Below are 24,536 nucleotides of genomic sequence, written 5' to 3'. Positions count from 1 at the left end.
CTAAGGGATTAACTTTCTCCTGACATTTGATTTTTCAAGCTAGCCTGCTGTCTCCCTCCTCCCTTCCTAAACCAGGTAGAATCCTGAAGCAGCTCATGATGTTTCTCAACCCCTAGACTCCAGTCTTCTTTGTGTGCTGGGTGTGAGGCTGTGATATACTTCCCAAGCCTGTTATCCTCTGAGGACTGGAAAGGATTCAGGCCTCACCCTATTATTTCTGGAGGACTTTAACCCTAGTCAGGTGGGGGCACTTGCAAATGGAAACTACAAACTTTTCCCTAAAGATGAAAAGAAAGAAAGAAAGAAAGAAAGAAAGAAAGAAAGAAAGAAAGAAGGAAGGAAGGAAGGAAGGAAGGAAGGAAGGAAGGAAGGAAGGAAGGAAAGAAAGAAATTAATTAATTAATTAATTAATTCTCGGACTTGGAAATTGTAGGGTTTCGTTTCCTCCCTAAGATTGGTTAATAATTTCTTCCAGGGAGGGAGGTTTTCTGACCCAGCAGATGGAAGTCAGGCAGCCTGATCACCGACTATTGCAAACTGCTGAGTGTGTAGTAATTGCCAGTCATGTACGGTAGCCCTGGAGAGCACTAAACAGTTGTGGAGGGCTCACTTTATACGCTCTTTTCTGTTCCCTCTCCTCTCTTCTAAGAAACAACAACATCAAAAAATTTTTTTTTCTAACTTTTTTTCATTTTCAGCCTCTTGGGAGAACCTAAACAAATTAAGGCCAACAAACTAAGCCTGTATACTTTCAATTGGCCCTTTCTTATTAGGTGTTTGGAGAGGTTCCCCTGTCTGCCGGTCAGCCCCCTACATCAAGACCTTCCAAAGGCTGAACAAGTTGGTGACCAAAGTAATAACCTTGCTATGATCCCGCTGGCCTTGGTTCCATTTAACTTCAGCTAGGAAAAGCATAAGCGAGTGTTCGGAAAAGAATACGGAGAGCAAAATTGCTCAACGATTACTGCTTTCCTTGATAAAGAAGCACAGAGAACAAGCCTTTCCAGGAATCCCTAAGCCAAGCAACATGCTGGCAGCTGCTTTGAAGGAGCCGGTGAGCAGGGGAGACCATATCTGGCCAGTGGGCTGCCATCCTGCTCTCAGTCTGTCTTTAATCTCAGCCCAGGCTCTGCGGCTCTTTTCTCATTCTCCTGCTGTCTCTTTCCATTTGCCCTCTCTCTGACTGATACACTGATCTCTCGGTCACTCGGCTTTCTGCTCCACTGAGTCCATATTACTAATAACACCTCCGCCACGGCCAGTTTACCTCATGAAGGCAGGAGCACATCATTACAAAATAAACTCATAACTTTGACATTCTAGCAAATACATGCCGTTTGTTATTTTTATGGCTTTAGTCATTCTAACAGGCAGAGGGCATTACATACCTGTTTCATTTATATCTTTAAGCGTGCGTGCATACACACACTCTTGCACATGCACCAGGACACAAAACGGAACAACAACAAAAACCCCAAACAAATAGAAATTTCCAAAGCAGTCAGTTGATGGGGAGTCTGGTGGAGGCAGAAGGCCTGTCATTCAGGGAGGCCACACTCTGATCTGACTCTGGTTTTATGGCTGTCATAAACCTGATGGCCCACAACTGGTCCTTCTGGGACAGACTGCTTCTCTGCTAGAAGTCATTCAGTGTGATCAGCAGTATTTTTAATTATTAAACTAAAATTGGAAAGGAGAAATGAAATAAAAAGGAGACACTGTGCTGACCCTGAATATCTGATATTCATAATTTATGTCAGGAGCCAGATACTCCCTGTTGCATAGGAAAGGGATATTTTCTGTTCAGAAACATTGTTTTTGGTCCCACTTTTGATACTTGATGATGTCTAACCACGAGAACACTGAACAATTACAAAACTAGCAATGAACCAAGGAAGGACCAAGCTCAGACAAAGGGACCTAAGACAACCAAGAACAGCTTGCTATTTAAGTGCACCATCTAAATGTCTTCACCCTCTTTTCAATGAGTTGAGAAGGGCATTCAGAATGAGGCCACTCCCAGAGAGACTCTAACACTTACCCATTCTATTATACTGATTGCTATTTTGAACCCCAGCGCATACTTCTTTGAACCCCAATTCTGCATTTTCACATTAGGAGTAAGATTCAGTGACTTTGCATGTCTTCTCCCTCACATTCTGATGCTTTGGAAATGTTTGTGAAAGCAGCAGCATTTGTGCATTTTTTTCCTCTGGGTTCCAAAGAAACCCTAGGGGTCCCCAGAACTGAAAACATTATTTCTGTGCTAACAAATGCTTATCATGCCGGGCGTTGGAGGTGCACACCTTTAATCCCAGCACTTGGGAGGCAGAGGTAGGTGGATTTCTGAGTTCGAGGCCAGCCTGGTCTACAGAGTGAGTTCTAGGACAGCCAGGGCTACACAGAGAAACCCTGCCTTGAAAAACCAAAAAAAAAAAAACCCAAAAAACAAAAAAACAAAAACAAACCAACAAAACCAAAAACCAAAAAACAACCCCAAAACAAACAAACAAACAAACAAAACACCAACACCCCCCCCCAAAAAAAGCCAAATGCTTATCACTTAAGAAGACGACTCATTTGTTAATAAAAGAAATCACAGGATAGAGTTACAGAGCACCCAAAAAGCCCTGTCTGACTGGTATGAGCTTGGGAGATGGGGGTGGAGTAGAGAAGGAAACAGAAATGAAGCCCATTTCCTTAATTACAAAGAGATAGCAACAATCACAGTCATTCAACAATCAAGAGAAACCAGTAGCCTGGACTATCCTCAGCTGCCTGTAGGTTTGGAGTACCTACCAGTGAGATGAAGGCTCACATTATAGCTCCTGATTTATAGGGGTCATTGCTGACTCAAGTGGTTTTAATGATTTTAGGATACCTCTTGACAAAAGCTCCAATCAAGGCAGTAGAATCTGGGCTAGGAAAGATTCTATTCTGCCCAACTCTGAAACGACTATGCAGGGATAGCTACACAAGTCCTACCTGGCAACTAGAAAGATAAAAACCCCCACAAACAATCACTGTTTTTCTCAGTTTGTTGGCCTACCAACCCTTGAGGGAAAGCTGTGGGTCAACAGCCCACACTATCATCATATCTTCATTGTCACCCATTGAAACCTTGACAAGCATTTCTGTATTGTCAAGTTCCTTGCAATGTTCTGGTTCCTGAATCATTCTCCTCACATTTTCTATTATACGATACAGACTCCTAATTTATTTGCCTAACAAGAATTTACCACCATTTACACACAAGAGACATCCAAAAGGGCATCCCTGAGGCTGCCTTTGTTGTCTTGCCCTAAGTGGTCAAAACACAACTATGAAATAACAACAAAAGCATGATCCCAGGGTTCTCTGCTTAGAAGTGCCTAGACCACAGAACTATAGGGCTAAATCAGAGCGGAAAGAAGATCTTCACCCAGTCTAGCTATATATTTAAGCTTCATTGAACACTCCATTTATTGTAGCTGGCAGACCTAAAAATTAAAGTATCTCATGAAAGCCAGTTAGTACAGATGCAACTGTTAAAGGTTTCACCAAAGGTGCCATAGAGCCTGCAGAAATGCTGAGATGCCTAAGGGGATAAACGAATTCAGTCAAACATACTATGGCCGCTGCTGCTGCTGCTGCTGCTGCTGCTGCTGCTGCTTATCCAAAGACACTGCAGATAGCTCAGGCTTACCACAGCTGACAGGCAATGAAAATAGTCTAATATACCGCCTCCTCTCACCCTTAAATCCCTTCTTGGAGATCAAGATAAACACATTTTTCCTTTTCCCAGTGCTCCAAACATGAAGTGGCAGAGCACTGTGAACGTTTGTGCAAATTAAATCACTGTATAATATTGAATGAGTGCAGTATTTTCTTGTAATATTTGTCAGCACAGCATTGAGATTTCCAAATATTACAGATGCAACCTGGATCAGTTCCTAAAATATTGCTTTTATCCTAATATACATATTTTTGGAATATTATATTGGAATGTATATTAGTTTTGGAACCTTTAGTTATATGTAAATATTTGCCAATCATGTGATAAGATGGAAAATAATAATGGTGAATATCGATCATGGTAAAAAAGAAAATCTGCACCTTTCTTCCCTTTTTAACAATCCTTGGAGAGTCAGGGCATCTACTATTTTAGGAAGCAGGGAGCACAAAATTCCTCCGACTCTGAGAATCAGGCTACACAAGCACAGTTCTCGCTGTAATCCTCTCATAGTACTTCCATTCTTCAGAGGGGAAATTTTCTGAGCAATCATCATCACTAGATCTCATGCATGATTCTAGGTATTAACGTCACTCTGGAATGTTATTGATAAAGGAGGAGGAGGGTAGACAGACAGACAGACAGATGAGTGAGAGCAGACGGCAGTGGGGAAAGACTGGTACAAAGGGACAAAAGGGAGGATGGACAAGAAGAAAGGGTTGAGGGGAGACAGGGGAGGGGAAAACAGTAACAGCACTTCTCCTCCTAGCATCCTCCTTGACCTGAAAGAACTACATTTTTAAAAGCTGACAAGTAATTCAATCTCCAATTAACAATTCTAAGTGGTGCTGCACATATTACTGTGTAAATGTTTCACCAGGAATATATCCAAAGGTGAATGGAATTAAATTTCTTGGGAGTCAGGGATAATGCCTCTGTGACCAAGAATACTTGGATTTTACCGAATACACAGCTAAAGGGTTACTTACACTCCTTTCTATACCGTCATTGTCATGGCTGGCACTGACAAACTAGAGAACTAGCCGGCAGCTGGTGGATTAGACTTGGGGGCAGAGAGGAAGCTCAGTGATACACACTGGCAGGCAGAGGGGATTTGAGCCATAGTTTGAGTCAGAATAATCCCCTTGACAAGACTCAAAAATCTCTCAATAAGAAACAAATTCTGATGTGATCAAGTTTGCTGAAGAGTAATGTTGGGCAAAGAGACTGTTGCTACCAGTGGCAGGAAAAGACTGGTTTTGTTTTAAATGTATTTTAAAACAAGTGTCTTGCTATGTATGTAGCTCAGGTTGGCCTCAAGCTGATCATCTTATCCTGGCCTCCTAGGGCAGGTGTGTGCCATCATTCTCTGATAGCAAAGTATTTAGCCACAAAGACACTGAGGTACAGATCAGAAAAAGCACTGCAAGAGCTCTGCTCATTGAGAGAGAACACAAGCACAAACTCGCCAGCAGAGGAACGAACAATAAGGACTTACAGGTACAGTGGGTAAAGGGTAGAGACTCTTAATGTAAAGGAATAAAGAAGACCCATAGATAGTTTGCCTGTCAAATGTGAGAGAAAAGGAATAGGTTTCCAAATAGAGAGCTGCCTGCCAAAAGAAATCACTCATCCCAGAGATCCATCAGCTAACTACTCATTTAGCTAGAGACATGAAAGTACTGACAATAAATCAATTCCAAATGGAAATACTTAGCATTTTAAATAAAGTTTGGTTTAGAGCCAGGTGTGGTGACTCATGCCTGTGACCCCAGCACTTGGAACTGAAGGCAGGAGAGTTAGAAGTTTGTGATGAGTTTCTACAATGTGAGGCCCCAACCCAATAGAAAATCAAGAGGGCAGACAAGAGTCTGGCTTATTAAGAGGTTATTCACATGTAACGAAAGTATCCAATTTATGGTGTAAAATTCTATGACACTGACAAACACATCCAGTCACATCCAGTACACAGTAACGACATGGGAACATCATCATCACACTCCTCTGTCCCCTCTGTCTACTCCTAACAGCCAGTGATCTCATTTCTGCTCCGACTGTTTAGCCTTTTGTAAGATGGCATACAAAGAGATTTGCAGAGTACACAGCATTCAGGGCCCAGCTTCTTTTGGTTATCATATGGAATGCATCACATTCATTCACACAGTGCAAGTGTAGGTACTTCCTTTTCATAGCTGGGTGCCATGACTCATTCAGTATTTGTCAGTTGGTAGACATCTAGGTTGTCAGCTTGGGGAGAAACTAGGAAGAAGGCTGCCACGAACATTTGGATACTGGTCACTTCTAGACAGTGTATAGGTAACTTAATAAAAGGACAGAAACCAAATCACAGATTTCAAAGTAGCGATACCACTTCTGCATTTCCTTCAACAGTGGACCAAATTCTAGTTATTCCAATCCATATCAGCACTTGGAATTTTGTAAATAAAACATTAAAAAATACTTGTTTTTGTTTTTCCTAGAGCTGTGGATGTAGCTCAGTTTAGAGCACTTACCTAGCATGTGTCAGACTGTGGGTTTGAGTGCCATCACCACAAACAAACAACAAAAAGCTGTAATCATTTAGGGAGAGAATGTAATGCTGTGAAATTGTGGCTTTAATTTCCCTAATGAGTAGTGACAGACATAATTGCATACACTTATCTTCCATCCTTAAACATCTTGTGTCATGGAGAGTCTACTCAAATTTCTTGCTCGTGTATTTAACTATTGGGCTGTTTTCTTATTGAGTTCTGAGAATTCTTTATATATTCTAGATTGCCTTTTATCATATACATGTTTCCCATAGATATTTTTTAAAATATTATTTTAGTTACCTCCTTCTTTCCTAAATAGAATGGTACTTGAGGCTCACAGCAGCCAGATATCTGGTATATCTACAAAGATGTACTTGCTAGAGCCTGACTTCCTAGACAGTAACATTTATTCTTTCTCTGCAGCTTTTTTTTTTCCCCCTGCATTTCCTTGTTTATGTCTGCTGGGTAGAATTTTTTTTAATTCCTTAATATCAAGCATGTCTAAACATTAGTCCACAGGTTGCATGTATCATGATGGACAGGCATGAAAAGGTCCTACATGTTTACAAATACTACGTTGCAAAGTCAAAAGATTGGATAGTCCTGAAAATGAAGTTTGTTTTAAATACCATGAAATCAGGAATCATAATGTATCTCAACATAAAAGCAACTTTACAAATAACAAATGCAATGAATGAATGGCACAATTCCATATGCACTACAGAAACTCAACACTGACATATTTAAGCAAGCTGTTACTATAATGTGAAGTATAAAAGGGAAGCAAGTGACTCATTCCCTTTAGCTGTCTTTGGTGCAGATGTGGGTGATGTTTTTGAGTTGTTATTGGTTCCAACCACAACCCTTAACATTTATTTTGTGTGTGTATGTGTATGAGTGTATGAGCACTTGTGCACCTTGGTGTGTGTGTACATCAGAGAATAATCTGTGAGAGTCGGTGCTCTGCCTTTCTCATGTGGGATCAGGGGATGGAAATCAGTTCCTTACACTTGGCGACCAGAGCTGAGCCATCCCTCTGGCCCTCTTTAAAAATTCTCTACATGGGCTACTAGTAAAACCAGTAACTCCAGTCATGTATCATCAGGGTTGCTCTACTAAATTGTATAAACTTGCTTTATTGATTGAGAAAAGATATTTTATCAATGAGTCAAGTAGAAAATGAAGATATTCAAAGCTGATTATCTGTTAAGATGGCCTTAACTCATCATATTTGTATCTTATGCTATTGGTTAAACTGGAGTGAATTCTTTTCCTTAACAACTGGTTTCTCAAATTTTCAGATATATGTGCTATTTTATAGGACTTAAATCCTAGGCACCAAGACATTATTAAAATTAGAAATCTGTCAAAACTCAAGCACAGGAACATGAAGCTCAGGCATGGTAATCTGGAGTTCAAATCTAAAATGCTCCTCAAGATTCTCTCATGATTCAACATTCCTGCCTGTGTGCATTAGCTGATTAGAATATGTGGATGGCCATCCTGAAGGAGAGGGGACATAGCTAGATCTGGACCTATGCTCAGGGGACATCTCCTAGGATGATGAACAGCCAGAAGTCAGGTTTCTAAAGAGTCTACAGTCCCAAGTCTTTATCACACTCACACAGCAGTCTGCACAGCAAGGGCTTAGGTCTATCTTCCTCAGGAAAGACTGGAGTCCTCGAATTTCTAATCTACCAACATGTGCAGTTGTTGCACTTTTAATTTATGGGTGTTAGGGGCCCCTCTGACTTGGGAACATATTGGCTTGGTCTAATGCTTGGAGATTATTAAACTTGGAGCTGTGCTCCACTATCAGGTGTACAGATCTTTTATTTAGAAGATATGGTGCTCTAAATGCACAAAGAGCTCCCTGTCACCTTCACATTAAGGCCCCTAGTGCCTGGTAAATGGAATTATATAGCTGTCATCTCCTTTCCCCAAAGTTTTAAGAGTACAATGGGCTCATTTTTTCACACTCCATCCCAGCTTCAGAACTAAGAGACCTACTTTGTATTGATTTAAGGTCTCAGAAATAAATAAACCTGCTTCACCGCTGTGATTCACAACAAATTCATGATACACTATTGCATGATATATTTCAAGCTCTGGCTCCAGCTCTCTTTTTCCTCTAGTGAGTGATGGGGGAGGTGGGAGGTAGCAGGGAGCTGCAAAGCTGGCAGCCTGATGGTTATTGGAGATGGTTGCGGACTGCAAATCCAAGAGGAGACACTATTGGAGGAGTACAGGATTTTTAACTGGGAGGCAAGAGTGAGAAGCTAATTTACTTGATTTCCAGGCTGGGGTTGTGGGAGAAGAAAGGTTGAAGAGAGAGGAGAGGGCTGACAGGGTAGCAAGCTTCAAGTGAAGAACAATCTGAAAGGAGCTATGAACATGTATAGAAAGAGGAAAGTGAAGAAAACACACTAAACAATGGGGTAAGGAATGCATGACTAGAAAATGAAGGTGCTGAGGACACAGCTCTGCATAAGGGGCCACACCCACAGACCTAAGAGAGTAATTAGCTTGAGTTCAGGGGAATTGCTTTAATCATAACCGGAAGTGAAGAGGCCCTTGTGAACTGCAGAATAAGTGAAGTAAAGACACTTCTTCATTTAACACTCAAAAGACACACTAGAATCTTGGTGGTTTTGAAATGGTTACCCTGGAGATGGGGCATGGATACATCAGAGTTCCACATATACAAGGTGATGTAGAGTCTGCATATTGAAGTGAGAGTAGCAAATTGTAGCAGGTTAGCTTTTGTATGTATGCCCTCAAGGCTTTGAGTGCCCCAAACTATGTCACTTTTACTGTTTCTACCAGACTTTGGTGAGGAGTACAAATTACCCCTAATGCTTACTCTCTAGCCACATGCCTAAACTGTGACTTCTGACAAGGAAGTCAATGGCAAAGAAGATAAGATCATTGGGCCTGAAAACTTCTGCATGACTCTGCAGGAGATCCCTAAGTCTCTGTAACACAATTAACTTTTAACTGCTCTCTCTGTGTCTCTCAGTCTTCTGTCTCTGTCTTGCTCTCTCCAGGGTCTCATCACGTGTCTCTGCCTGTCCTGGAACTTACTGTATAGACCAAGCTGGTCTTAAACTGTCCTCTGCTGGGATTAAAAACATGAACCACTAGGTCTATCAAGATAAAATTTAAATCACAATGTTACTTCCACTAATATATAAGAATTTTATATTTCATTATATATAATTTTACTATTACATACCATAATATGTAGTACCTTTTAAAAATTCCACTGTCTTAACTTGTTCTCTATTTTAGCCTAATGTAGTTCTCTACTTCCAGATCAACACACACATCTATGTAGTACAGAATGGTAGCAATTAAAAGGAAATTTAAGAGCTTTTCTGGTCTTCCACTTTAAGGTAAGCAATACATATTATATGCTTCCCACTTTACACAAAGAACTAAAGTCCAAAGTTACTTGCAAAAGGGGGACTGAGCAAAAAAATTTTTCATCTAAAGGTTTTGTGTATTTGTTAGTTTGTACCATCTTGACACAAACTAGTTTCCTGGGAAGAGATAATTTCAATTGAAGAACTGCCTCAATCAAATTGGTGTGTGCACACGCATGTGTGCACCATTAATGACTGATGTGGGAGGACCCAGTCAACCTTGGACAGTGCCACCCCTGGACAGGTATACTGTGTTGCATAAGAGAACAGACTGAGCAAGCCATGGAGAACAAGCCAGTTAGCAGCTTTCCTCCCATGGTTCTATCTCTTCTTCTGCTTGAGATCCTCCTGACCTCCCTCAATGGTGTACTGTAAGCAAAATAAATGCTTTTCTCCCCAAGTAGCTTTGGTTGTGGTATTTACTACAGAAACAGAAAGCAAACTAGAACTCCAAAGACTTTGAGCCCAATTCTACTATGTTGGGCAATGTGATCATTCCTGTGTCTGTATTCAATGCCCCAAAGCAGTCTCAGGCTTTTCCCTTTATCTAGAAGCTCTGCACTAGAACTTGTCAGTTCTCTCAAGTTTGTGGTATTGAAGGTATTATAGACACACGAGGCTTTCTTAGATAATCAGAGGCTACTTTTGTAATGGAAATCTGAATGGCAATTCCACTGTGCAGCATCTCCAAGCCAGTATTCAGGACTAGGCTGCTCATATATCACTAAGGGTTGCTGACAGAGTCAGAAATACTTGGTACAGTTTTCTACAAACTGAGGAGCAACAAAGGAAAACCAAAACAGCTTTCTAAAATGGGACCAGATTTACCAAGATTTTGTCTATGTGTAGAAGATGAGCTTGAAAATTAAGGAGATCAGACGTCTACTACAATATTCTCTGAGAATTCACTCATAGTGTCAATGCAAAACTTACTCAGACAAGATATTAAAATAGTCTCTTTACAAAGGAGAGAGCTAGGGGATATAGGAACTGTCTATTGTAAAAATAGGGAATGAGGGGCTTTTAACAATGCTAATGGACTGATGCTTAGAGTGACTAGGGCTATTGAATCAACAAGTCCCTGGGGACTCTTAGAGACAGATGACTGACACATATACTACCCTATCATGGCCAAACATGGTACCTTTTACATTAATGGTGTTCCAAAGTGTGTTAATGGTCTTTACATCACATCTACTGGGAACATGAATATGTGAATGTGCTACTAAAGTGATGACGTCATGTAACAGGTTTTTTTTTAAAGAACTTTTGCCTCCAGAAAGCCAGAAAGTATAAAGAATACTGTGTATTCTACTCCAGGGTCTGGATATTGAACTGTGATAAGTACAAACCTGGAATGTATTTTAGAATGAATACATAGCACCAGGAGATCTCTACGTTAACTCATCTAATCCTGACAAGAGCCTTGGGATGTAAGTATTATCATGGTCTCCCATTATACAATTAATAAAATTGAAACGCAGGTGGAGGAATGACGATGTTAAGGAATTGTTCAGGGTGATAATTTGTATGTGGTAGAGCCAGAAACTAAACCTGAGCAGCCTGGCTCTAGTCTATGTTGTTAACCTCTTTCTGTCAAAGTGTCAACGCTGCCCATCGCACAGGGATAGCTAAAAACGGTTTCTCTCCTTGAATTTCTCTTAACTCTCTCACATTGTATATGACAGCATCATGGATGAGCATGGAAACTGTACAGTGCAAGTCTCTGGTTCCACAAACAAATCTCCTTCATATGATCTCCAGTACTATGTTCAAGAGTCAGAGGTGAGTGATATCACGTTGCATAGCTACATGTAATTTTGTGCATGGTAATGAAGGTAAATCAGAGAGGGGTGTGATTTTTTTTTTGGACTAGGTCTCAAAAGCAAGAGTAACACTAAAGAGATGGCTTAGTGATACTGCTTTTCCAGAGGATATGAGTTCAGTTCTCGCCAGGCAATCACCTAAAGTAACTCCAGCTATAGGGGCACTTGGTGCCTCTGGCCTCCACAAGCACCTGTACTTAATGTGCACATTCCCACCATACACATACACTTAATTAAAAAATAAAATTGAATCCTAAAGAAATAGCAAGATTAACAGAATTAGGTCCTGGAGGACTCAGAGCCCTCAGCCACATGTACTCCATGAGTACTTTTTCCTAGGAGATTCAGTGCAAAGAGCAGCCTAACTTTACTAAAGGGGAAGAGTTTATGAGGTTTCTTGCTTTTTTTTTCCTAAAAGAGAAATAGAAGTTCAAAAAAAAAAATGTTTACTACAAAGAAGTCACATAGAACCTTCAGAGTAATCTACCCCCATACATCACAGCCATTAGCAGAGAGAGGTCTTCCTTCCATAGACAACTGCTGTCCAGAGCACACCCACAAACCACAAATTCCGATCACTGTCCAAAGATCAGGCTTTCATCAAGTCTGGGGCTGAGAGATAGCAGGCTCTGACCTATATCAGTGCTGCCTTATAACAGAGGTCCCTCTAACCGGGCTGCCACTGGACACTATGGTAAACATGAGAACAGGAACTGAGAGGTGTTGGGGGAGGGGAAATATTTATGTTACTGCAAATGTCCAAAAGGCACCCTAACTTAGGAGTTTATAACTGCAAATCATCTCAGCTCACCAAGGATCTGTTCTAGCAACAGTTCAAGTAGAGAGCTGTCTCTGCCACACCAGCATGAGTCCCTTCACAGCAGGTGGGCAGTCACACCCATCAGGTTAACCTGTCATTGTGAAGACTTAGAAGGCACAGCCTATAGTTCCTGAAGTCATGGCTGCTGTAACCTTGAGAGACATGAAAAAGCACATCCTCATGAACGGCTGTTTATGCCGTCACTCTCAGTACTCTATGTGGACAGTGAGCAGAGGCCTGAGCTCCTCTGTAATTGAGACTCAAGTTCACATTTTAATTGATCCAGTCTGCCAATTGTTTCAGTTTTGTCCGGGCCCTGACTCCACTCTAACCCCCAACAACAAGGAACTGGGAAGAACTCTTGACTTTGAGTTTCAGGTGTCATTTGGGCTATTTCCAATCACCAGCTCACTGGATTAAAGTATCAAAATCTGGATCACAAAGGTCAAATCAGGAAATCATCTTGCTCCTTAACTTGGCAGTATTCTAAATACAAATAATTGCAGGGAACAAAACACAGCAGATGTGGAAGGAACATACATACTCTGATCACAAAAGGAAAAGGATAAAAATACTAATGTGGAAAATATCTTCTTGTCAAACTATGCAATGGCAGGGAACAGTGCTGGAGAATAAAATGTACAGATAACTGGGCTGCAATGAAAGGACGAGGGAACAGCAGCAGTACTTTATTTACTGTGCAGGTCACTATAGAAGGAGGAGATAGAAAGGGAAGAAATCTCTAAAGCACTTTGGAAGTGTAAGGTAGGAAGGTGCACACCAAAACCAGGTCACCAACACCATGTGTGAAGACATGGAATGCAGCCATAAAAGCCTGATGCACACATGCAACGTAATAAGTTGGGAATTGTGTGTGCCGAAGCTTTTTATCTATTAAAGGAACGAACAGTTTACATGCTGCTGTGTTATGTGAGTATGTGGCATGTCAACTCTTCCTCTTCTAATATCCCATGTTAAGTTAAATCAGTGATGGGGCTGGAGGGGGTGGGAAGGGTTGGGAGAAAATCCAAGAGAAAGTTTTAAAAAAATCTCCGCCTCAGCAAAAGTTTTCATTAAAATTTTAGACAAATGATCCCTGTGTCCTTCTCTCTTGCTGCCTGGGGCTCCATGCTATTTCTATGCAAATAACAACCTCGTGGTTTATATCTTATTATTTCCACTGGAGCTGCAACGACATGACCTGAGACGTGTAAGGGGTGGGATGTGGGGTGGTGGGAAGGAGAGAGAGAGAGAGAGAGATAGAGAGAGAGAGAGAGAGAGAGAGGGAGGAAGGCAGAAAGGGAGAGAGAGATGGAGTGGGTGTTCACTCAAGTGTGAAAAAATATTGTCAGGAGTGAGTGTCAAGAACAAAAAAAAATTGCAGGGATAACGTGTTTATTTCAGTCCCACACCCCACCCCACCCCCACCCCTTGCAAACAGGCACCTTTTAAAATTCATTGGGCATCGGGCGATCACGCACATCCATCTGCTTTCACCTCATCATTTGCATTTCATGCCTCCTGGCTTCTGATGTGCTGATACTTTGATGCAGTCAGGAGACTCGCATTATCATTATTTCAATTTCCAAAGGGGTCAACGGGATCAGCACTCGCACACACAAAATCTCTTTTCCCCTATAACCTCTGTGCACCCCTTTCTTATTCTTCACCCCAATGTTTAACATAAAGAATAAAGACTCCAAAAGGTGAGTGTTGGATGTTTACAGTCTAAAACTGCATATAAGCCTGCATATGCTGCCTGTATTTCCACTCCACTCATAGGTACACAGATACAGTGACCACGATGGTCAGGGCGTAAAAAGCAAGCTGCACAGTGCTTCAAACACACAAAGACTTTCTCATAAATGGACACTCGGGGAGGAGTACATTCAGAAAAACAAAAAGAGGAATCTACAAGCAAAACCTAGAAACAAAGAGAGATCAGCTCACATAGAAAGATGTAGACGAAGAGTGACTACCATGAGCCAGGAGTGAGATGGAAAGAAGCGTGCAGAGAGAATGGTAAGCAGAGACTAGAGAGAGAGACAGAGTAAGCTTATATGTGAGACGCTAGCATTCAGGAGTGAGCCAGAGGCAGCAATCTGAGCTGGCGCTCTATGATAGCTTCCCTTTTCATTCCTGATAAGCAACGGAGCTGAGAGGACATTCTTAATGAATTTGCATGAAATTGGGTGTCTTCCAGCAACAAGACTTTGTAGTTAAGAGGTGCAGACATGAAGATAGTATAGCAGGTGGAGCAGGATTAGGTAACCTCTTCAAAGAACACTCCCTTCAACTAAAATGATCGTGTCCTTCTGGGAACCAGCATTGTTAAACTACAACAGAGCCTCCCCTCAGTAACCAGGCTTTTCTCTAACAAACAGCACTATAGGCTAGGGAAGAGGAGAATACTGAATTTGATCAGAACAGAAATTTAAAAAGAAACCACTACTGTTTTCTTCTTGGCACAAATGAAATTCAACTAATAAGATGATAGCAAATCCCTCAAAATAGAAAACCTTTGCTGTTTAACAACCTCTGTGTAACATACTGGAGTAGGGGAGGCACTAATATAACCCATATACACTTCAGAAACATACTCTGCCTACATAAGACAACATCACAGAAATACGGGGGTGCATATCATTTTAAAAATCTGTCCTCATGGAGAATGGTGTCTAAACTCTCTTCAGCGTTCATCAAAACCTCATACTTAGATAACAACCAAAGGAGCAACTTTAAAAAATTAACGCTCAGCCGGGTGGTGGTGGTGCACGCCTTTAATCCCAGCACTTGGGAGGCAGAGGCAGGCGGATTTCTGAGTTCGAGACCAGCCTGGTCTACAGAGTGAGTTCCAGGACAGCCAGGGCTACACAGAGAAACCCTGTCTTGAAAAACAAAAAAACCAACAACAACAACAAAAAAAATTAAGACTCTCAGCAGTTCCTCCCCCTGCAGTCATCTTCAGTGGTGGCAGCTCTTCGGTTTTGTTTCCAGGCTGATACTACTCTGCCTTTCCTTAGAGAGAAAAGCAAACCCTGTGCTCTCTGATATCCCCTCAAGCTAATTAGACAATGAAACTGACCAGCTAGTCTCTATTCTGTCATTTAAAAAAACAAATCTTAAAAAGCATTTTTATTGTATAAGTGTACTTTTTTAGAGGTATATTTAGAAATTTCTCAAAACAGCAAAATTGTACATTCTCAACATCTCACTAGTATTTAATCCATTCTGCCAAGCCAGTGTCACAAACACAATATCCAATACTACTTGGCATGTGTATAACTCTACAGGTTGTCATCAAGTCATGTAAGGGAGATCCAGGAAAGCCCACGCTTCGTGCAGAGTACCTGTGTATTTTTCTTTAGTATCACAAAATTAAGATGCAAATTAACAGACAAGAAAGCTGAAGAGCTAAAGGGCTCCGTAACTTGTACAGTAGAAGCCAACTAACTTAAAACTACTCCATTTCATATGCTTCCTGCTCTGGAGGGAAAATAAAGTTCTGATGTTTATAGGGTGTCAGCGTGAAAGGAAAGGAAGGGAGAGGGAGGGAGGGTGAGAGGGTGGAGTGAGTGCTGCGTGCTCTTGGTTAGTTTCACTCTTCTGTGCAGTATCCTCACCATCTCCCCCCTTTTAGGAGAGCTGTAAGCTCAGATGTGTCCCCTTTCTCTGTCTCTGTCATTCCTTCCACGCAATCCATCTGTAGAACCCAATCATTTCATTGTTCATTATTTACTGAGCGCTTCCACTATACAATGTTCTTTTTCAGAGGTATGTTTAGAAATTTCTCAAAACATTAAAATTGCACATTCTCAAAACCTCAACCAGTGCTAAATCTACATTGTAGAGTCAAAAAACAGAAGCCAGTACACTTAGAACCTGACAGTTTCCTGCATTGAGAACAGGACTCCTCACATGTCAAAGGATGGGACAAACAGAGGCATTCATTTTCAATCTTTCTAGAAAGGGACTAGAATATGACCTCTTTGGAACAGAGGTTTATATATGCTTACTAATATATATTCTATATATAATTGTATATAATAGGTACATATTTTAACATATATATATAAATATATATAAACACAAGACTTGGAATCATAATGGTACACAAGTAGCTACTCAAAAATATTTGTTGAATGAAATAATGAATGGGTAAGTAAGCCAATTGGCAAACTGGCAAACATTAGAGGAGGAGACACATTAAGGAAGGCATGGGCTAACGGCTGCCCTTTAGTCAAAACTTCTTCATTATTAAACAATCAATCTCATATATATGTACAAAATCCTGGCAACTTACTTTGTTGAGGGCACCAGCTCCTGTAAGTATTAAGTGAGAATTCTCAACCTGGATGGTTCTTTGTCCCAGCCGGACAACGTAAGCCCCAATACCAATGGCCCGGCATGTAACCTTAAAAAAGAATAAATTCTGTATGTCACATATTTATGTCCTTTCCCAAACTGTAAAAACAAAGGCACAAATGAAATATATAAAATTAATATGAACAGAAATACTGCTTTTCATGAAGCCTAATGACAATACAACCCCCACCCAATCCAATTTCCAGGTTAAGTAAAGGATAGTAGTAGACACTCCAGGAGTTGTGGTTCTTTTATTTGCCCATTTCACAGATATCAACATGCACATGCATAAGTAAAATACTAAGCAGAAATTCAACCTGTTAAAATCTGGTAGAATATTTGGAGAAACAAGAAATGGAATTAAATGTTGAAATATCCTACATTTGGGAAATTTAGTAGTTTATATCATCCTGTCATCATTTACTGTGTATGATTATGATAAATTTATAGATATATCATCTCAGGAAGTATTTCAGTTTAGGATCCAACAGTAGTGAGAACGGCAGAAATAAACCCAGTCACACACTCGGCTTTTCAGTAAGTTTCGTACCTTGTGGGAAATGGAGGATGTAGCTCTGTGATACAGAACACCTGTCTAGACAATATGAGACTCTGGGTTCAATCCCAGCATTGAAAGGAAACTTCATTCTAGGAATATTTACCAGGCTGATGGTGATGATCTCATCATAAGCCAATGAGGATTCCCCAGCAATCATTCCAGAACCCCGAAGGTTCTCTGCTCCAAGTCCTTCTTCTTTCCCGATAATGTCTGTTATCTTGTACCTATTGGATAGTCATGCCAAATCACAAACAGTTAAACACAGTAATAGGAACTCATAAGCAGAACCACCACAATTACAAGACTATTTAACACTCTCTAATTCTGTTCATGTTCTTCATTCCTAAGGGTCTCCATCTTAGCTTGGATCCTACTTTACTTGGGAATGATATTCTGTAAAAGAAACAACAAAAGTTGGAATTTAGTAACTAGGTTAAAGCTTTGCTGATTCAGATACTGGTGGCTCTGAAGATAATAACTTCTGTAAAATGGGGATGGTAGTCTTTACCTCTAAGATATGGAAGACACGATGGTTAAAGCAACAAGAGGGCATGACACAACTCAGATTTTAAAAGCCCTTTCTTACATCCTTGGACACATTCTTAAGAAAAAAGCAGGGTCCCATATATCTCTAAAGTAAGCCACAACCATTAAAACTTAGACAATTTCATATAAAAGAAAAAAACCCAGAGAGATAGAGAGGAAGTGGAGACTATCACCCCTCTCCTTTTCGAAGATTAGAATAAAGAGGAGGGTCAAAGCAATGTATTCCCATTTACAATAGCAAGTATACTGGTGAGGGTTCCTGGCTACGGTTCTCTGAAGAGAACGGTGTGATGTATGCAGAAGTGAAATGCTGACCCAGTTACCTAGAAAGAATCCTGTGGGTCACTCATTAGGAGGCACAGCTGACAATGGGAGATGGGAGATAGCAACAGAGCTACTAAAAGTAAGGATGTCCAGCACCACACATACACATGCATGAATACACACACACACACATGTACATGGAAAGCATAGAGCTAATAAAAGTAAGGATGTCTAGCACCACACACACACATGCATGAATACACATGAACACACATGCATGGAAAGTGCAGAGCTGGAAGCAGAGATGTGCATACATTACTTATTGTTCTTGGCACAGGGCAGGAATTGTGTTTTATTTTAACTTTCATGAGATGAAATAATAAAAATAAGCACTGTATAACACCTCTTAACTACCTCAGCCCTGTATTTTTCTGCTCCTTTCTGTCTCTCCCTCTACCGACTCCATTTCTTTGTCTTAGCTGTGGTCCGTGACTGTAGCTCTGCTTCTCAGATTGCTGTAGCTTTCTATTTTTAGCCTCTCCCAATATCAAGTTATCCACGTTTCTTTCTCTCTATATATCTAGACTTCAGATTCTAGAGTTATGTTACAAATAAGCTAATCTTCCTTTAGAAAGAGACATGAAAAAGCTGGCAGAACTCTACCATATCCACACCATGTTCCAAGGCACCCTGAGGCACCACAGTGAAACACTAGGGACACTATTTTTAGAAAAACACTATGACATGTGATATCTGTTAGACCCCATGTGAATGATTAGCTTTAGGAAGTTAACAGCTTAACAGAAGATAGAATGTCGTCAAAAGAAATGCAGCACTATCTTTACAGAGCCAGGTTTTTGCAGTTTCTGTGGAACAAATGCAAACTTTGCACAAAAACCAAGGAAGAACAAGAAATGAGGGTGGCTATATGCAAGGTAACTCCAAGGTCTGTAAGCACAGTATCACATTATCTGTAAGTGACTGTAATTATTTAAGAATCAGCTAGGTAGTACTCTCAGATACTAGAGGTAAAGGTATGAGGGACAGGAGTTCAAGACCATCCTTAACTACATGGTGAATTCAAGGTTAGCCTGGGGTTCATGATACCATCTTTCAACACTCCCTAAGAACCTACCCGGAAAACAATAAAATACGTTTTTCCAATTCACATGGATTACTTTATTCAAGCGCTCATTAACCTCATAAGAAAGAAACATTTATGATGCTATTTGCATTAAACTACTTAATTAAAAAAAACATTAGGTCTATGTTTAGTTTAGGGGTGCTGTGAAAAAGGATTACAGACATATTAAAGGTGCCATGAGCTGGGTGGTGGCGGCACATGGCTTTAGTACCACACTTGGGAGGCAGAGGCAGGGGAGATTTCTGAGTTCCAGGACAGCCAGGGTTACACAAGGAACCCTGCTTTGGGGATGGAGGTGGGATGGGGTGGGGAGGGGGAAAGTTGCCGTAAACCAAGGAAGTTTGAGAACCAACAGCATAACTTATATGGAGAAAACTATACACATCAGTAAACAGAAAAATATACCATGTTTATTTTTAGGGAAGTTAAACAGAGATTTCCGGTCCTTGTAAATTAATATAGAAAACCAATACAATCCAAATTAAAGTAATTATGGGAAGTTTCTGGTTATTAAAACATGTGCTAGGCCATGGGCTTGTTCTCCAGCACCATAAAAACAAAATACTAACAAAGAAGCACATCAGTTAGTTACAACTTGGAAAAAATGTGAGAAATAATGTCCCACAGCAATAGTTAAAAGAGTATGGCAATGGCTCAAGATGTAAGAATTAGTCAATAAATAATGCCACAGCAATTAGCATTCTAGAAAATATGTACAAAGAAATTATCAAAATGTTCAGCCTCACTGGTAATCAAAAATGCAAGGTAAAAATAACAGTTGCTATCTAGTTTTGGGAGACAGGGTTTCCCTGTGTAGCCCTGGCTGTCCTGGAACTCTTGTTGTAGATCAGGCTGGCCTCTAACTTACAGAGACTCCACTGCCCTTGCTCCACCTCCTGAGTGCTGGGATTAAAGGTATGTGCCACCACTGCCCAACTAACAGTTGCTACTTTTGAGAAGATACTCATTATTACTAAATATAGTAATTACTGTTTTAAACGACAATCACTGATACATTCAGAACAGAGGAAATCAGTGCGATCATGTACTTACTGACTGGGGTTGCAAATCTTGGAAGGGCGATTTGAAAAAATTAAAAAACCTTTAAATATGGACTTTCTGACATGTAAACATCTAGAAATTTACACAAAGAGTTATCAGATACCCTGTGCTTCAACATACCACCCTCCAAAAGAATAAAATTCTTGCAATTCCATGTGCAATTAATATACTGAATTATTTTATTCAAGTGATCAAGCTGGACAGAAACACTTGAAGCTATTGTATTTAACCACTTAAACAGAAACAAAGTGTATGTTTTAGCTTATGGATAGGGTGCCAGGAACACAGATTAGGGACAGTCCAAAAGTGTCTATAAAGGAATATTCAACTGAAAGACATAACAGTGAAAGGCTAGAAATGGTCTGCATATTCAAAGATAGCATAGTCACTATGATGTAATATTATGCAACTGTTAAACTTCATGTTTATTTCTGAAGGAAGATTAGCTTTATATGTAACGTAACTCTAATCTGAATATAAGAAATTGCCCTAAATTTTAATTCAAAGGATTAAAAAAAAACCCAACACCACAAAAACCTCTTATCTACTATAATCTCAACTACATAGGAAAAAAAAAGCATCATGAATATAGTAAAGGCGTAAGAATAATGTAAATTCATAGTTGTGCTTTAGGGTAGGCCTGTGGCTGGTATTTTACTTTTTCTTCAGAATTATTAACACATTTCATTGTTTCTTAAATGAGTAAATAATATAAATATTGCCTAAAATCCTCCATTAATAGCAGCTAATAAGCTAATAGCTAACAGCTAATAGGCTAAGGTACAAATCTAAGATGTCTAGATTATACCACAGAGCTTTTCAAGGTTGTATGAGCACAAAGAGATACTCTCTTTCTTTGAGAATCATGGCCAAGTCCATACAAATACCCACCTGGATTCTCCTTCATCCTCCACATGTTCACAGTGGACAGAATTGAGAGCACTGACTCTTTTATAATCCTGGGGTGTCAGATATAAATACTTGTATCCCTGAGAAGCACAAATAGTTTTTAACTCATTATCTGCCATTATCACACAACCAAGACAAACATACATAAAAAAACTTGCTCCAAAGCTAGATTTACACTGATAAATTATTTGAGTGACTGTCTAGCAGAACACTAGTATAGGTGGTTTCAAAGACGGAAGTTCCTACATTTTAGTCACCGTCTAATGTTGAAACAATATACCCTATAGTTCCAATTCCAGGTATGTTCCAGTCATTTCATTTTCAATAAGGTTAAAGGGTCATTTCTGGGTCTTTGGTGACACTTCCATTAATATATCAGCATGGGACTCAGGAATTGTGTGAATTACTGCTCTTCACTCAAATCCATATCATCAAAATAGAGAGGGGTAAGGTATAACTGAAAGGATCACAAATCTGGGAAATTAATATTGAAATCAGAGGTCGAGGCAGTAAAAAGTCTGAGCACAGAATTTATACTTTCACTTTTTTTGAATAAGTTCTATTTATATTAAAAAGCTGTATTTATTACTTAATGAATTATTTGCATGCATACACATACAAACAATTAAAGCAGAATACTATGTTATACATGTTTAACATGCTGAATGTATTTACAAGTTAGTTTTTATACACTGAGATGTGGTACAACCATCATGACTAATTCTAAGTTCTCCCAATACCCAAACAGAAACACAAACGTTCGAGTAGTCATTACTGACCTCATTATATACTTTATGGACACATTTTAATGAACAGTAATTACATTCACTAAAATCCATCGACTTTGTTATAAACTTTTATTTTTTTAGGGCATTGTGTGGCTATTTCCCAGGCCTTATTATTTCCCAGGCCTTATTTCCCTGGCCTTAGCATCCAGAGGAGTTGGGATCGCAGGCTTCAGCAACCATATGTGGCCTTTATCATTATTACCTGATGAGTTCTGATAAGTGGATATATACTCGTGTTAGCACCATGGTAATCAGAATAAGGAATATTTTTTTATTATACCTTCAAATAGTCTTATATATAAGGACATGAAAAGTAGGAAAAGAATCTGAGAAAGAGGAGCCACAAAGGTAGATAGAAAACCAAGAGAAGTATTTAAAAGATAAAGCAGAGACCACTGGAATCAAATGCTGCTGAATCATCAAATAACCACTAAGATAAGGACTGAGAACTCAGTGTTGAATTTGCAACACACAATCTCTGGTGACCTTGATGAAAGTAGCTTGATCAGAATGGTTCTGGTGCAGGCTTCACAGAAGGAGGTTCGAGAGAGTGGGAACAGAGCCTGCAACAGCAAGAGCAGACAACTCTTTGAAGTTCTGCTTTCAAGTAAAGAGGAAGAACAGGTCACAGTGAGTGACTTGAGGGATATGTGTGTGTTATGTCAAGGTACAGTTCAAGGAGAGAGGGAAAAGGGGATGCGCTGAGCAAAGGAGGAGTGGTATTCTTCACTACAAACAGCTACAAAGGGAGGGATGGTTTTAGGAAGGGCGGGGATTATTCATTTCAAGCACACTGGACTGAGGTGGAGAGGAGTGGGGACAGACAGAGGACGTGCTCATCTGCACAAGGAGCTAAAGTTTTTCACTTGTTTCTCTTGCAGTACGGGGGTAGGGGTGGGGGTGGGGTGAATGCAGAGAAGAAGCAAGTCTTGTTTCTATTTCAGAGCATCTTGGGAAGCAAGGACTGATCCTGAGTAGGAATGATGGTAAGGGAAGAGGGTGGAGAAGATGTGAGGAGAGAGGAAATGTGAGACCATCATCAAGAATTTGGTAAGCTCAGATTTGGAAAGTGGGACCCAGTCAGAGAACCACATTTTTCTCCATCTCTGTTCAGTCGCACAGTGCACATGTGGAGAAGGTGGACAGAGTTAGGTTTGAAAAGGTTTTACTTCTAGAGGTATAGACGAAGCAGAATGAGCAGAAAAACAAAGGTGACAATTAAGACAATTAAATGCTATCAAGGTGAACCTTGGAATTAAAAAAGTTGAATGAGCAGGACACAGGCCTTGAATGCCAGCTGAGCCAAGCAGACCTTTATGAATTAAAGGACAACTGGGTCTACATAGTACATTCCAGGCCAGCTAAAGCTACAAAGAGAAACCTAAAAGCAAAACAACAAACTGGGTGGTGCTGGTGAATACCTTTAATCACAGCATTCAGGAGGCAGAGGCAGAGGCAGATGCAGAGGCAGGTGAATCTCTCTGTGAGTTTGAGGCCAGTCTGGTCTACAGAGTGAGTTCCAGGACACCCAGGGTTACACAGTGAAACCCTGTCCAGAAAGAACAAACCAAACTAAACCAAAAAAAGCCAAAACCAAAGCAAAAAACCAAAACAATAAAAAAAAAAAACCCATCAAACAAGTTGAATGAAATGAGAGTGAAAAATGGGGGGAAAAAGTGGCAGAATCACAGTATTTGTAGGCTTAAAGGATCACTGGATTTCGAAAGCGTCAGAAACTGAGCACATGGAGCACATGTGACGATGCCCTGCCATTCCAGTTCTAGCTCCGCTGTAGACAGCTACCAAGTTGCCCTGGCAAGTTAGAAGCTCCAAGGACAATGGAGTGGAAGAGTGGCAAAGAGAGGGATGCATAAACGTGGTATCATAGACAGAGTAGCAAGGGTGGACCATTAGAGAGAGATCTCAAAGATCCAGTTACGATGAGGATCACCTAGTGGATGAAACAATCGCAAGAATTATCACACAACTAAGTAGCATTGGAGAAAGTTAACAATATAGTAGAAATGAAAAGATGCAAAGTGGCCTGGAGAGGTGGCTCCAGGGTTAAAACCACTTACTGCTACTGCTCTTGGAGTCCAGGTTCAATTCCCAGCACCTACATGACAGCTCATAAGTGGCTATGACTCCAGTTCCAGAGGCTCCAACATCCTCTTTTGTTGGCTACAGGCAGGCGCTTGCGCTCTCGCTCTCGCGCTCTCTCTCTCTCTCTCTCTCTCTCTCTCTCTCTCCCTCTCTCTCTCTCTCTCTCTCTCTCTCTCCCCTCCCTCTCTCGCACGCACATGGTATATGTACATATACTTAGTCGCATACACATACACATAAAATAAATAAATTTGAGAGCTGGAGAGAGTACGTTCTGCTTTTGAAAAGGAGCCAGCATCTACGTTGGGTCACTCACAACTACCCAATATAGTGGCTCAAAACCACTTCTTAAGGAAGATGGTTCTCTTGTTTTGTTTTAAATTCCATCTTGTGTATTACGTGGAGGTCAGAGAATTTGTGGTAATTGGCTCTTCCCTCCCATCACTGTGGATCCTAGGGATTGAACTCAGGCCTTCAGG

At 40.4% G+C, this 24,536-nt stretch overlaps 1 protein-coding gene across 1 annotated transcript in view; it reads right to left on the bottom strand.

Moving 5' to 3' along the window:
- Acaca (acetyl-CoA carboxylase alpha) overlaps positions 1-24,536 on the bottom strand; it is a 266,070-nt gene that overhangs the window by 38,677 nt on the left and 202,857 nt on the right. Inside the window, exons 45-47 of the mRNA XM_028772253.1 lie at positions 21,149-21,246; positions 17,345-17,465; positions 16,621-16,731 (exon numbers count right to left, since the gene is read on the bottom strand). Coding sequence (XP_028628086.1) covers positions 16,621-16,731; positions 17,345-17,465; positions 21,149-21,246 — 330 coding nt within the window. The remainder of the gene's footprint in view (positions 1-16,620; positions 16,732-17,344; positions 17,466-21,148; positions 21,247-24,536) is intronic.

This window comes from Grammomys surdaster, unplaced genomic scaffold (genome assembly GCF_004785775.1).
Source record: "Grammomys surdaster isolate TR1022 unplaced genomic scaffold, NIH_TR_1.0 213, whole genome shotgun sequence".
NCBI lineage: Eukaryota > Metazoa > Chordata > Mammalia > Rodentia > Muridae > Grammomys > Grammomys surdaster.
The sequence above is the reverse complement of the archived record's forward strand: the minus strand, read 5'-3'. Positions and strand labels throughout refer to the sequence as shown.